At 43.9% G+C, this 15,762-nt stretch overlaps 1 protein-coding gene across 1 annotated transcript in view; it reads left to right on the forward strand.

The window, feature by feature from the left end:
• Nucleotides 1-7,808, forward strand: part of LOC146072461 (zinc finger MYM-type protein 1-like) — an 8,027-nt gene extending 219 nt beyond the window's left edge. The window contains exons 2-3 of the mRNA XM_083179693.1: nt 2,170-2,262; nt 4,806-7,808. Coding sequence (XP_083035819.1) covers nt 4,863-7,535 — 2,673 coding nt within the window. The 5' untranslated portion in view covers nt 2,170-2,262; nt 4,806-4,862 and the 3' untranslated portion in view covers nt 7,536-7,808. The remainder of the gene's footprint in view (nt 1-2,169; nt 2,263-4,805) is intronic.
• Nucleotides 7,809-15,762: the final 7,954 nt, after the last annotated feature.

The raw sequence follows: 15,762 nt of genomic DNA on the forward strand, positions 1-15,762 counted from the left end.
TCCATACCCTAAAATGTCGGATTAAAGAGCACTTGTCTAGATAAACCCGGGAGTGCTGCTGCCTGGTTGTGTTCTATTCCATATATTTATGCTGAAGGCACCCACGTCTACTCACCTCCCTGTTCTAGGCAGTGCCGGGCTGAATCATCTACTATAGATAGATGGATAGGATGTGGTCAAGGTCTCAGCACCCTCCAGGGCGGGTTGTGACGTGGCGTGTCATGTCGCCTAGCAATGATCCACAACGCTTTCATGCTGCTAAGCCACTGGATGCAGGGGAGAGATTGATCTGTACCGGTTAGATATATAAATAAATAAAGTGCAGTAGATTAAAACTAGTAAAACATATACAGCTTGAGTATCCCTTATACAAAATGCTCGGAACCACAAGCATTTTGGATAAGGAATTTTGGGGCATATGTATTAAGCCTGGCAAAGGGATAAACTGGAGATAAAGTGTAAGGAGATAACGCACCAGCCAATCAGCTCCCAAGTGTCATATTTCAAACCCAGCCGATTGGCTGACATGTTATCTCCTTCCTCTTTATCTCCAGCTTATCTCTAGTTTATCTCTTCGCAGGCTTAATACATCTGCCCCTTTTTACGGTTATTAGATTTTTTTTTACATACTTACCTTGTCCCCCGATGATCTCATGCCATCCCCTGGTATTCTCAGTGTCCCACGGCGTCCAGGGATCCTCTTCAGCGTTCCCAGTGATGCATTGTGTGAGTTCGCACACCCTCGCAATGCACTCCTGGGAAGGCTGAAGAAGATCCTGAAGGCCACCGTGGACATCGGGGGACTTGTTAAATATGAAAAAGGGGCAAGGTGGTGAAAAAAAAAATCTGAAATATTCAAAAAAAATATTTTTTTTTAGAATACTTCGGAAAAGAGATCTCTGAATACGTGATACTCTACCTGTATAACATACATGAAACATTGAATGTATGTTATATATGTTTCACTAGTTTAAATATACTGCACTTTATTTATTTATATGTCTAGCCGGTGCAGATCGGTCTCTTCCCTGCATCCAGTGGCTGAGCAGCATGGAAGCGTTGTGGAGCGCCCCTAGTATTTAAGCTAATGGACTCTGCATATTTGGGCTGAAAGCCCTGGAAGGCACTGGAGTAAGTAGTGGACTTTATTGGTTGGTGCCGGATTTCTACATTGGAGATATATATATCCCTGTTACCGTTGGGTCCCAGCCAGGTGTCAGCTCTCCCCCTCTGCTTCTGGATCCTCGCGCTATGTAGTGTGCATTGCCGTCTCTCCCCTGCTGTCACCAGACCAGTGGCGTCATGTGGGGTGTGTGGCCTGCACTCAGGTGTCACCCTAGCAGGTGACACAAAATAGCCAAAATCACACCTGCATCTAAGGTCTGCACGTTCCTGCCGGCAAACTGCTGCCTTTGCTGAGGATGTGCCATGACAGGAAGCGCTGTCATGGCGATATGCTGCACCAGTGGCCCGGCCAACTATTTCTTTAAGGGCATGAAATGAGCGGCTGTGGCCATGCAGGCTCTGTGCAGACTCATAGGACAGCACCCTGGAAACAGATAACAAGAGGTGGAAACAGGGCCCTGCTGTAATCTTGCAGTTGTTTTTTGTCAACGGTGTTTCTGGCCTGCTCCCATCTTCAGGACAAGTTGTGTGTCCTGAAGACAAAAGCAGGCCGGTAACACCATTCACAATAAACACTTTTATGTTTCTTATCAAGACCCGGAGTGGTGTGTTTGTGTGTGTGTGTGTGTGTGTATATATATATATATATATATATATATATATATATATATATATATGTATGTATGTATGTATGTATGTATGTATATATATATATATTCTGATCATGTAAATAAATTAAAAGCAGCATTTTTAACATCAATGCTTTAGCGTCGAAACATTGATGTAAATAAATTCAATGCAGCAATGGAAAAGATGCTGCTTTGAATATATATTTTCATGACCAGAGTGCAATTGTTGGCTATATATGTATGTGTGTGTGTATGTATATAGTATAAGTACATAGCACTGAAACATAATATTTTGAAGAAACTGAAGTCAGCATACATTTTATGAAAAACTGACACGATATATAGGCTCCTTAATACTGTATGTAGGGGGAGATGATTCATTATTCTATTTTGCTTTTTGGAAAACCCCCTCTAGAACTGCCTACCTGCATCCAATTCCCAGGTGATATAGCTGGAAGAGCAGTGGATGAAACAGTCATTAATTTTCCTACCCGATCACAGATAGACGGTATGTTGCATATAGCTTCATATTATATAGATTGTTATTAGTATTATTGGTACTTGTTTCCTAGAACGGCCACAACGATTTAGATCGTTGTGGTCGTAAGATAAAAAATCGGATCGATCGCATCGCATGCGATTTGGTCGCATACGATGCGACCGATCCGATCGACCGATTTTTCACCCGATTTTTTTTTTTTTTTCACCAGATTTGTTTAAATTGCCCCCCCAAATGTTAATAAGTGTGCTAGACCCCACGATAGACGTGAACCCGAAGCGTGGCGAGCGCAGCGAGCCCGCGAGGGGCGGCGGTGCGCGTCCTCCGACCTTTTCATTCCCCTACTATCCACTAGGGCGTGGAGTGAGAATATAATAGTGTGGCGAGCGCAGCGAGCCACCGAGCCCGAAGCGTGGCGAGCGCAGCGAGCCCCGCGAGGGGACGCGTCTAACTTCACAGGTATACGCCTCCCCTCGCGGGGCTCGCTGCGCTCGCCACGCTTCGGGCTCGGTGGCTCGCTGCGCTCGCCACACTATTATATTCTCACTCCACGCCCTAGTGGATAGTAGGGGAATGAAAAGGTCGGAGGACGCGCACCGCCGCCCCTCGCGGGCTCGCTGCGCTCGCCACGCTTCGGGTTCACGTCTATCGTGGGGTCATGGCGGGCACATAAAAAATGTGAAATGGGTCATATTGGCCCATTTCACCTTTTTTATCATTTTTCCCTATGTGAGATGGACTTAATCAAGTCCATCTCATCTTGTGCCATTATAATGGCACAAGACCGACCGATTTCAATGTTAAAAGATTTTTTAACATTGAAGTCTATGGAAAAATCGGGTCAATCGGTCGGTCGCATCGCGGCCGATTTTAATTGGTCGCGACCGACCGATTGACCCGATTTCTGTCAATCAAAGTGAAAAAATTGTAAAAAATCGGCCACATCGTGAGGATCGTGTCCCTTAATTAAGAGCCACGATCACTCACGATTGTGGCCGTTCTAGGAAACAAGTACCGTATTATTATTATAGACCTTTATGTGTCGTCACTAGCAATATTGCCCTATTATAGTCTACATCATGCCTGTCCAACCTGCGGCCATCCCTGCATTCCCTGTCACAGTGTTGCTATTAGGGAATGCTAAAACTGTGGCAAGGCATGTTGGGATTTGGAGATTCACAACAGTTGCAGGGCCGCAGGTTGGACAGGCCTGGTCTGCATAAACAAACCAGCAAAAAAGAACTCAGTGACTTACACTTAAATACAATAGAGCAGTGGTTCCCAAACTGTGCGCCTAGGCTCCCAGGGGTGCCTCAGGTTGGTGGTCCACAACCAATTCAAATTGATGATGGTCAATGTAATGGGTAAAATCAGTGCTTGTGGCTTTCAATTATAAAATATGTATATAAACAGAAGTGAATCATGTTCCTCGCCACATAACTGGACCTAAAGATGACATTTAAGCACAACTTATTTAATTATAATTTTTTATTCTTTTGGCCTAGGGGTGCCCTGTAAAATACTCTGATACTCTAGGGTGCCGTGATTCAAAAAAGTTTGGGAACCACTGCAATAGAGGATAAGTATAGGATATATAAACATAACTACATCCGCAGAGAACACACTGAAATAAGTATTAGGGTGCCCGAAACTGGGTATTGGTGCATATGTAGGGAGTATGTCAAGTAGTGAAAGATAGTCATGCCATTATTTATAACCTGTATGCAAATTCTAAAGAGGAGAAGTTATAAGTAAGTAGAATGTACGTTCTTTACAATTTTAGCTCAGGAGCAGGGACTTCTTACTTCAATAGTCTTCGACTGCACCAAAGCATGCTGCTTGCTGCCACCTGGTTACTTATGTTGCAGCAATCGTCTGATTTCCAATAATCATTTACCCTGTATTTCTCCTGTATTGTATTCAACTGTAATTCACTGTTTTCCTTTTTTGATTATGTGTACTCTGTAAATGGGCGCTGCGGAACCCTTGTGGCGCCATATAAATAAAGGGTAATAATAATAGTACCATTCAGGGAAAAATAAAACAGAATACTAATAATAAAAATAATTTTAATAAACTCATGGACTATAAGTGAAGTTGTGTCCAGGTAAACCTCATCAGAAGGATCCTTAACAACCCTTTTTTAACTTATTATTGGATATTAATTGTATTCTTGTAGATTATTGTATATAACTTGGTTCTACTTCTATCAAGTTAGTGTGATTTAGTGTATGAATGTCAGTATGGCCCTTGTAACTATATTTTGAGCATCACTTATCCAAAATAGATAAAAACCTGTAATAGAAAAGGAATAATATCAGCGCTGGGGGCCGTATTGGGGTTTTCATGTGCAGTACTGTATTTCTTTGTGTATTTTGGTGATACACATCACTCAAAGCCGTACCATTGAGCAGCTATTGCACGTAAGTGTTTTCCGCATCTCACTTTTTAATACGAACTAGCCACACTTTATATATTTAAGTACAATATTCTCCTTTTAATCTGTTACTTTATGCAGATTACTACAAAACATCTCTGGTTTGATATTGCAGACAGCAGCAGAACCAGTTGCAGTGTTGCACTGTCCTGAGGTTTCAAGCGGATTGAAAATGTCACACATCAGCAAAAAACTGAGTGGAGCGCAGAATAGACAAAAACGCAGGATGGAACAAGAAGCTGTTAAGAAACTACCCAAATTGGATAGGTTTCTTCAACGAGTACAAACACCTTCAGGTTCGCAAAATGTGGAAACTCTTCCATGTACAGAATGTACGGAAGTCCCTTCAACATCCACATTGGTGTCACAAACTGATAATGAAGAGGTATTAACGGACTTAGTCACAGATAATATTACTAATGAAGACACCCTTCTGCCGCTGTCAGCTGACAGCCATACAAACACAGATAATATTACTGATGAAGACACCCTTCTGCCAGCCGACAGCGACACAGAAGTTACTCAAGTTCCTGAACAAGGACATCCCCTCCAGGATGACAATGCGGGCTTTCAATTACCAGTTACTGCAGCAAATCCCACAGACAGAGCACACTACCCTGTAAACATTGTTGATCCAGACATTAAATCTTTCATCATAGAACATGGATCATGCAGACCTGTGGGGCCATTTCCACGTGATGAAAACCGTAGAAGTTTTACAAAGTTTTACTATGACATAGTGACAGATTGTGGAGTGAAAATGCCAAGAATGTGGATATGCTATTCTCCAATATTAAACAAAGTGTACTGTGAACCTTGTTGGCTGTTTGCAGAACGCAATAGGAAAGGATACCAAGAAAGCTGGGTATCGGGAATTTCAGATTGGAAGGGACTGTCTCGAAAACTGATGGATCACGAACACAGCGTCATACATAGAGGTGCCTGTTGCATGTTCAAACAATGGAAATTGCATGGAAGAATAGACAAGGAATTGGAGAAAGGAATACAAAATGAGAAAATTTTTTGGAAGAAAGTCTTGGATCGTCTGCTAAGTGTAACATTAACATTGGCCGTTTGTAATTTGTCATTCCGCGGTCATCGTGAACTTATTGGGCATTCGCACAGTGGAAATTTTCTTGCACTTGTTGAGCTTTTGGCTGAATTCGACCCTGTTCTTTTTGAACTTTTGCGGAAGGATCCTAGTGGAGCTGTTAAGAATAAAGTGAAGTACCTAAGCCCAACAATTCAAAATGAGTTCATTCAGGTACTTTCCTCACATTTGCAGAAGACATTGGTCAATGAGATCGCTGAACTACCATTCTATTCAATCCTTATGGACACGACGCAAGACATATCGAAGTGTGATCAGATGAGTGAAGTTTACAGATATGTAACGATAAATAAGGATGAGAGTGGCAGACCAACAGAAGTGATAATTAAAGAGACATTTCTTGGATTTCGACTGATCACTGATCAAACTGCCTTGGGGCTGTCAAATGAAATTCTGAAAGGTTTAAAACAAAAAAACTTTGACGTGTCAAAATGTGTTGGCCAAGGTTATGATGGAGCTGCAGCGATGAGTGGCATCTACAATGGTGTACAAGCTAACATTAAAAAGGTAGAAAAAAATGCTTTGTATGTCCACTGTGCATCACACAATTTCAATTTGGTTGTGAATGACGCTGTAGCAGAAATTCAAGATGTCCAAAAGTTCTTTGACATCTTGCAGAAGTTGTACACTTTTCTAGCTGCAAGCATTAATCGTTGGAGTCTTCTGGAACCGTACCATGAATTTAAGAGAATGAATGTCAAGGGTCATCCAGATTTGACATTGAAGAAGTTGTGTCCTACTCGGTGGGCTAGTAGGTTTGATGCTGTATTGGCAGTGAAGCATCGATTTGCTGCAGTAATGAAGGCACTAACACAGATCATTTTGAAAGGAAAAAAAGATGAAAAAGATGAGGCAAGTGGCTTGAAGAAAGCCATGGAATCTTTTAAATTTGTTTTCATACTTGTTATTTGGTACAAGGTCCTGAAATCAGTTCAGACAACTTCTAAGGCCCTTCAGGCAAAAGATGCAGACCTATCAAAATCTGTAAAATTTCTGTCACAGGTTACCAATGACATGACGGAACTAAGAAAAAATTTCCAGCAAACAAAAGAGGAAGCTGTGGCATTAGCAAACACTTGGAAGATTGATGCCAATTTTGGCAACAAACGATCACATGCTATTATAAAATTCTTTGACGATTTGGCCAAACACGAGCCTTTCAAAGACCCTGAAGATGCGTTTAGAGTTAATGTGTTCTATGCCACACTTGATGTGGTTAATGGACAACTCCAAAACAGGTTTAAAGGCATGAAGGAAGTTGTAGACAGGTTTGGCATTGTTATACCGGCCAACTTGTTGAAGGCGACAGATGAAGAAGTTATAAGGTCGGCAAACAAGATTGTGGATTTTTATCCAAAATTTCTCACCGGTGCATTTGCTGAAGAGTTGCTTACCTTGCGAAGTGTATTACTGGTGGACATTCACAAGTTAAACAAAATGGCTGATTTTGCACATTTGATGATTGTGGAAAACAATATTATTGCAGGCTCCTTTTGTAATGTATGCACAGCTTTGCTATTGTTCTTGACCATTCCAGTCACAGTGGCTTCATGTGAGAGATCATTCTCTAAACTGAAATTAATAAAGAATTACCTTCGAAGTACCATGTCTCAGGGACGACTGCAAAGCCTTTCACTCCTAAGTATTGAATGTGAGGCAGCGAGAAAAATGAACAGGGATAAAGTTCTTGATGACTTTGCTGAAGCCAAAGCACGAAGAAAGAAATTCAGATAGTTATTCAAAATTGTAAAAAAGAGTGAAAGGAAATGTAGCAGTATCCGAGTAAAATGTTATTTTGTTCACCGTTTAAAGTTTGGTTGTCACTAGACTTGCTTGTTTCTGAAGACCCTGGTAGTATTATTCATATTATATGGCAGATCCCAGTATATTCATTGTATGTTGACGTCCTAACTGTGTGCCACACTGCCCTATATTCTAAAAATATATGCCGTTTGCTATTGTTATGTGTGAACACGTGTGTTATGTTTGCAAATGATGCTCAGTAAATGCAGCACTTTAATTTTTTTATTGTAATGTATAGTTTTATATTGACAATAACGTAAAAACTTAATAAACGTTACTTGATTTGAAAAAAATTTACTGTTTTTTTTTTCATGTTTTTGCCCAAACAAAATTCCGTGGGGGGGGGGGCGCAATATTTTTTTTGGCTGGGGGGAGCAAAATTTATAGTTACGCCACTGCTTTCCATCCAGCACACACATAACGGCACCCGACACTTGAGGTATAATGCTAAGTGGGTGACATGAGCCAGCAATGGTCTCTTTGTCACAAACTTTTTAATTTTTTAACTGCATTCACACGCAACAATATTACATACTCTTTATGTGAAGTGGTGAATCATTAACCACCTTACCATGTCCAGATATAATCCTATCTTCAATACATTGCGGAGGTAACTAATCGACACGACAGTGTGTCGCCCGCTCTTTATAAGCGCTGACTACAGGATCAGGTTTTACTGGTCACTTCTTGTTGGCTATGTGCCTATATCTGTTTCTGGACATTGACTATGAGTATGTGGATTGCTGTGCAGTCGACACCGCCGAGTGTCGCCCCATGTTCTCCTATTATGCATATGATTGATCTCTGGATGATGCAGCTGCCGCTTGACACGATCTTTTGTGCACAGCGCGCTCAGCTTCATCACTTCATGACGTTACCTCAGCTTGTGCCGCCGCGCACTATGTCACCTCCTCAGAACTCTCTACAATATTGACTATGACCATGGTGACACCGCCGAGTGTTGCCACATGGATCCCAAAATGTAACTAATATGTATGTGACCATGTCGACACCGCCGTGTGTTGCCACATGGATCTTAAAATGTTAATAATATGTGTGTGCTGACAGTTGCCGCCGTGCACGGTCTTAGCGCAGAGGACACACGGACTTGCTGCTTTATTTTTTCCTTATGTTTGGTGTCACCAGATTTCTCATGTCAACTCTCTACAGACTGACGTGTACAGTTTGTCACTGGTGTATAGCATAAAAATAACGGTGTACGAGGTTTGACACGTAGACCCCACATAGTCTCACTTCCTCGCACTAGTCACTTTCCTTTCCCCATGGCCAGGACGGACCCATCCACTACGGCTGGGTCACCCACGCATCATTCCCATTCCCTTTGCACAGACTTTGCAGCTACCACCCCGTGTTGGTGATTAGATACACAGGCTATCGCCGTAACACAGGCACACGTCACAGGGATTCCCCCATGACGCGCGCAGACACACACCCCCGGCAGCGTCATCTGACAGGCGCTGTATGCTCAGTTGCGAGGTGCTGATTGACAGCTCCCAGATTTGAATTGAGCTGGGCGGACTTGGCGCCCGTTTTCTAGCTATTTAAATGTGTTCTGTGTTACCCTGATGCACCCCTGATGAAGACTGGTAAGGTATCCAGTGGAAAAGGCTGTTGGGTCAGCCTGCTTGTACCTTGTCATGCTGTGAAATCGCAATACAAACCTTTTTTTCAAAGAAACCTGTGAGTGCTGGTCCTTTCCTATCTTTCCTTCTTGGAGGCTGGGTGAGTGTTATTATCAATTGTTTATGGACCCTGCACCACCACCAATGTTACTACTTATTTCGGAGTGCCGTCTTGTACATATCTATATATATATATATGGATTCAGTACTGAATCCCGGCCTTCGGGATCCCGGCGTTCAGAATTCCGACGCCGGAATCCCGACAGCCAAAATGCCGACAAGAGGGGACGTGGATCGCCCCCCCCCCTTGCGGGCTCGCTGCGCTCGCCACGCAGCGGGCCCGGTGCCTCGCTATGCTCGGCACACTAATTTATTCTCCCTCCAGGGGTGTCGTGGACACCCACGGAGGGAGAATGTGTCGGGATTTCGGCGGTCGGTATTCCGGCGTCGGGATTCTGAACGCCGGGATCCCGACCGCCGGGATTTTAACTGCATCCCATATATTTGAAAAAGAAAAAAGTGTGCTCTGCGCTCAGTTTTAGCAGCTTTTTAGGAGGGTTGAATACGATTTTGCTGAGAAAAAAAAGCGCTCGTGTTCAGTGATTATATTAATGAGCGAAAAAGTGGGAATATGGAATTGCATGGAATAATGTAAATTAAACAATGTGCTTAACCGCTGAAAAGGAAAAGTTAGTAAAATGTTTAACGAAGGTTGCGGGTCCCGGCTGAGGCTGAAGGTTAAGCACTATAAGTGAAGATCCCCGGCAGGTCCGGAAGACACACGGCGAGGAAGAAAAAGCGTGAAGCCTGAAGCCAGAAGATCTAGGTAAGCTAGGGACAGTTAGTAGCCTGCCGGGGATCTTCACTTATAGTGCTTAACCTTCAGCCTCAGCCGGGACCCGCAACCTTCGTTCCCCACCAAAAAGCCCTATCAGGGCTGTAAACATTTTACTAACTTTTCCTTTTCAGCGGTTAAGCACATTGTTTAATTTACATTATTCCATGCAATTCCATATTCCCACTTTTTTGCTCATTAATATAATCACTGTACACGAGCGCTTTTTTTCCTCAGCAAAATTGCATCCCATATATATATATATATATATATATATATATATATATATATATATATATATATATATATATATATATATATATATATATATATATATATATACGGGTCCAATCCTGCCGGCACTCTGGTAATAAAACAACTTGCCCCGGTGCCATAAACGAATATTCATACAGCAACTCCAATGAAAGAAGGCACTCAGGAAACAACGGTGTAAGATGACACAAAAAATGTGTATTGATGAGCTTTCGGGGTTTGACCCCCTTCCTCAGAACACGACTACAGCACAGAAGCACAGTACAAAACTGACATAAGTACCTTAGTTCAGCAGATCTCCCGCCCCGTGGCGTCCATTCACCAGGTGCACGCTGCAGAAGCCGGGACGCAGGCTGATGACGTCATGCATCCAGATCCAGGAAGCGGTGCCGCTGCCTAGCAACGCCAGCCGCTTGCGTTTCACTCCAGACTCCATTACTCACAGCCTGCTCTCAGGCCACTGCTGCCGCCCTGATAACTGCCCACCTGGGAGGAGACATAATAAACAACAGATTATACAAAAATGCATTACAATGGCAGTAGTCATATGCATATACAATACAGTGAGTTACAATCACAGAATAGGGACAAACAAAACATACATACAAATAACACATAGCAAAGAGATTAAGTAAGCGCATTCCAGCTGATCTTATCATTAAGCCCTTTAGGGGCAATGGTATTCAATCTAAAGATCCAGCGAGACTCGGTGATTAACAGGCGTTTTGCCCTGTCACCGCCACGCATGGAATCCTTAATATGGTCAATCATGAAATACTTTAATGAGGAGAGCGGATGCCCCATAGACTTAAAGTGGCGTGCCACAGGCTGATCCACCGACCTGCCAGACTGGGCAAGATCGATGGCCGACCTGTGTAACGCCATTCTAGTGCGAAAGGACTGAGTGGTCTGGCCCACATAATACAGGCCACACGGGCACACTAAAATGTACACCACGTACTCTGTTCTACAGGTGAACACATGACGGATCTCGAACTGTTTATCCATATGGGGATGCTTGAAGTTTTTACATGGCATCAGATACTTGCAGGTAGTGCAATTATAACAGCTATAACAGCCTGGTGGCTTGGTGTAGACATTAGGGGGCCTGGGTATATTCAGACCCGTAATGTCAGTACGCACCAGCCTGTCGCGTAAATTGCGACCTCTTTTAAAGGCTGCTAGCGGACGTGTAGTTTTAAACCCAGGGAGATCGGGATCATGTTTGACCATAGGCCACAAGGCCTTCACTCTGCTGATCTTGATAAAAGTGCACGGGCACTGAAACGTTGATCCACATTTGGGCACATTGTTGTTCCTTATTTCCAAGTCTGGGAGTGCCGCCGACTACACCACACTGTATTCTCCCCCCTTGCTTGAGGGGCAATTTCGGAAGGCACCGGGCAAGCAACGCAGTACAGCGCTCAGAGTGCCGGCCAGCGCAAACAGATATATATATATATATATATATATATATATATGGAAGACAAGTAGTGGTACCCGCGCTAGTCCAACTGTTTTCAAAAAAGTATTTTTCAAAGAATGTCAATAACAACTTCTAGAAGGAACACAGTCTCTTCTTCTACACCGGTTTCCCTCTTTCCAGGGCGGCTGCACTTTTCCAATGGGCTAGTCCAATTTAGCCCAGTTCATAAAGAATCTAGAAAAAAAGGGTGAAAAGAGCGCCTCCTAGTGTAGTAATTAATGTGTTCAAAATGACACTTCCACCAATCATGCAACACCCCAAATCGTGAAGGTGTACCATTAATGGTGGTATCCAACCACCTCGTATGTCACGTTCTGTCGTCACTCCCAAGCTACAATCAGCAAGTATAGAGAGCCTCCTCAGTCCAAAAGGCAACAGTAATGTACCCTTGCTGTAATCCGGATTACTGTGGTCCTGAGGGGTCTGTAATACCCAGCAAGGGTACATTACTGTTGCCTTTTGGACTGAGGAGGCTTTCTATACTTGCTGATTGTAGCTTGGGAGTGACGACAGAACATGACATACGAGGTGGTTGGATACCACCATTAATGGTACACCTTCACGATTTGGGGTGTTGCATGATTGGTGGAAGTGTCATTTTGAACACATTAATTACTACACTAGGAGGCCATCTTTTCACCCTTTTTTTCTATATATATATATATAGATTGTAAGCTTGCAGCAGGGCTCTCCTACCTCCAAGTCTGTCTGTTGTTACCCAGTTTGTTTTATCACTGCCTACTATTGTAAAGTGCAACGGAATCTGCGGTACTTGTGAGTTATCCGGGCGTCCGATTTTTTGATTGTATGCCTTAAGTTAAGGCATACAATCAGATGCGATGCGATACGATATCGCATCGCATCGCATCGCATGCGACCATCGGATGCGATGACCCGATTTTTCCATAGGAATCAATGTTAAAATGGACTGAGTCCATTTTAACATGGAATTCAATGGGAAAAAGGGGTCCTTTTCATACCCCTACTATCCAAGTGGGCATGGAGTTGGATATAAACCTGTGGCGAGCGTAGCGAGCCACCGAGCCCGAAGCGTGGCGAGCGAAGCGAGCCCCGCGAGGGGACGGTATTCCGTGTCCCCTCGCGGGGCTCGCTACGCTCGCCACGCTTCGGGCTCGGTGGCTCGCTACGCTCGCCACAGGTTTATATCCAACTCCATGCCCACTTGGATAGTAGGGGTATGAAAAGGACCCCTTTTTCCCATTGAATTCCATGTTAAAATGGACTCAGTCCATTTTAACATTGATTCCTATGGAAAAATCGGGTCATCGCATCGCATCGCATCCGATGGTCGCATGCGATGCGATGCGATGTCCCGATCCGACCCGATTTAAAAATCGGACGCCCGGATAACTCACAAGTACCGAATCTGCTGCGCTATATAAGAAACTGTAAATAAATAAATAAATATATATTGTTTATTGTGGGAGGAAACCGGAGTACTCGGAGGAAACCGACGCAAGCATGAGGAGAATATACAAACTCCACACTGTTAGGGCCATAGTGGGAATCAAACCCATGACCTCAGTGCTGAGGTCATGGGTTAGCAGTAATGCTAATCATGCAGTAATCATGGGTTAGCAGTAATGTTAACCATTACACCATCTGTGCTAAAAAGTAATGCTGGGTACATACATTCCCGCTGCGGGAGAACAATATAGGGCATACACTCTGACCGATATTGTTCCCGATATCGGTCATTGATGTTACCCCACCCCCCCTCCCACTCCGTACATGCAGTCGCTGATGAGATTGCCAGATTAAGATGTATGTACAGCCGCGCACTGTTATGATCCGCCTTCAGCGGATCGGTGGAATGTGCTGTTCACATTTTCTGTGTTCTGCTCCCTGTATTTCTCAGCTTCTGTTGTGTTTACTCTCTGGTGGCCTCCAGTGGTCAGCCTGTGCCATTGCAGCTCACTCAATAATGTGTCACTTAGGCACAGGTGTGTCATTATCAGGCTGCTAGCTTGGAGTGCACAGCTGCGCTAATTACCAGAAGCCTTGATAAAGGATCTGGACCTGTGTAGTAGAGATGGAAAAAACGGATCACTTAGCCGAGCCGTGATCCAGCGGATCAGTCAGTGAAAAGATCCGGATCGTTCTCGCGGCTCGCGTTGAAAAAGGGTTCATTTTATATTGACAAAGCATAAAATCTCGCGAGAGGTCGATAGCTCTCGCGAGATTTCCCCTGTATTTAATTTTCCTTCGTATCCACCGGTCAGGAGGGTGGGTCACTTACGTTTAAAAGTCACTGTAACAAGACCGACGGCTCACCTTTTTGGGATCGCCGGCTCACTCGTTCTTTAAAGGGATCCGTTCAAAAGCTATGCTTCAGTCACGAACGACCCATCTCTACTGTGTGTAGCCCTGCCAGTTATACTGTCTTGTCAGCCGTGTGCAAGCCTGTAGTTCAGAGCTCCCAGCCCAGCCAGAGTCCTGTGTGCTACTTTTGCTGTCCCAGCTTTGTGGACCCTGCTTAGCAATCCCTTGGTGTTCCTGAGTCCTCCAGAGTCTCGCATTGTTGGTTCCTGCATCCTGCCCTGCTGCAGCTAAGTGTACATTGGACTTTTGTCTTGTATTCCTCCTGTCTCCTGGTTTCCCTATTACCAGCCTGGGTGTCTGCATTGTGGGGCTTGTCCTTCGCAGTGCAGGATAGTACAGTTGAGGTTTATTATTATTGCATACCATCTTCTGAGCATTGTTGCCATTATTTATTATTGTTTATTCATACCATCTTCTGAGCATTGTTGTATATATACCACTGTTACGCATTGTTGCATCCAGCCATAGATTACCTTGTCTCATCACCTGTGGGAGCATTCCCAATCTCCCTGTGTAGTCAACCCCTTAGGGGTCCGGGGGCCCCTTGCCTCGTGTGGGCATTAGGTAGCTGGTACCCTTGCTCTCTCCTGGCCTTGGTGGGCGCTTTGTCACTCTTAAGACCAGGTAGCATCGTGGTTGGAGCTAGACTAACTGGCTCCTTCGAATGCGGCTATTATTGGCGAAGCCTAGTTCTTCTCTGTTCCTACGGAAGGAAGGGGAGGCGGTGCTGCTGCCTGTTTGTCATTGGATTGACAGCTCACAGGCGCAGGGAGGAATGGGTAGGGGGCGGATCCGGACATGACATGTCATCCAGGTATTCACAGACAGCGCTACATGCCTCAGCGCAAGTGTCCGTGCAGGAGGAGGACAGTGTGTGTGCGGTGCATGGAGCTGCTCAGCTTCTCCATACTGCCGTATGTAAAAAAGGGTGATTAGAGGTCACTGCGCTGCTTATCTTCTCGTATCAGGAAGGTCAAATAATGCTGTCTCTGTCATATAATTCTCTGTCTTCACCAAAAAGATGTCACTTCTTGATTGTGAACTTAAACTCCAACATAGGAAACAGAAAAAAGAAACAGCAAAAAAAGGCCCATCAGATACAATTCTTCATGTAAGAAGTGAATGGAATATTTATTCCAAGGGAGGGATCCCCAAAAAAACCCGAAGGATAGATGGCTTACACGTGCTTACAGAATGTATTGTGTGTGAAAATCCTATCTGGGTATCTTTTTATGGGGACCACCGACTCGTGCTTAAGACAATAATTATCTTACATGTGCTTACATGTAGGACACTGTGGAAACACATGAAAAGGTATCTTTGCTATCTCCAGAAACACACACAATGCTCACACTATCTTACGTGATGGAAAGTGGAGCCAATCATGCAAAGGTATCTTTTCTTTATCTTTGCTCATGACAGGTGAAGTACCATATGCAAAAAAAGAGATCTCCTCATGGTGCAGATCAGATACAACAAGAGGCTATTTATTGACAAAAAACACAGATAAAATGTGATAAAAAATGACAGGCCAAGCCTCGTACCGTAGGATCAATGGTATAACAACAGGGAGATGTA

This window comes from Crinia signifera, chromosome 4 (assembly GCF_055691185.1).
Source record: "Crinia signifera chromosome 4, ASM5569118v1, whole genome shotgun sequence".
Classification (NCBI taxonomy): domain Eukaryota; kingdom Metazoa; phylum Chordata; class Amphibia; order Anura; family Myobatrachidae; genus Crinia; species Crinia signifera.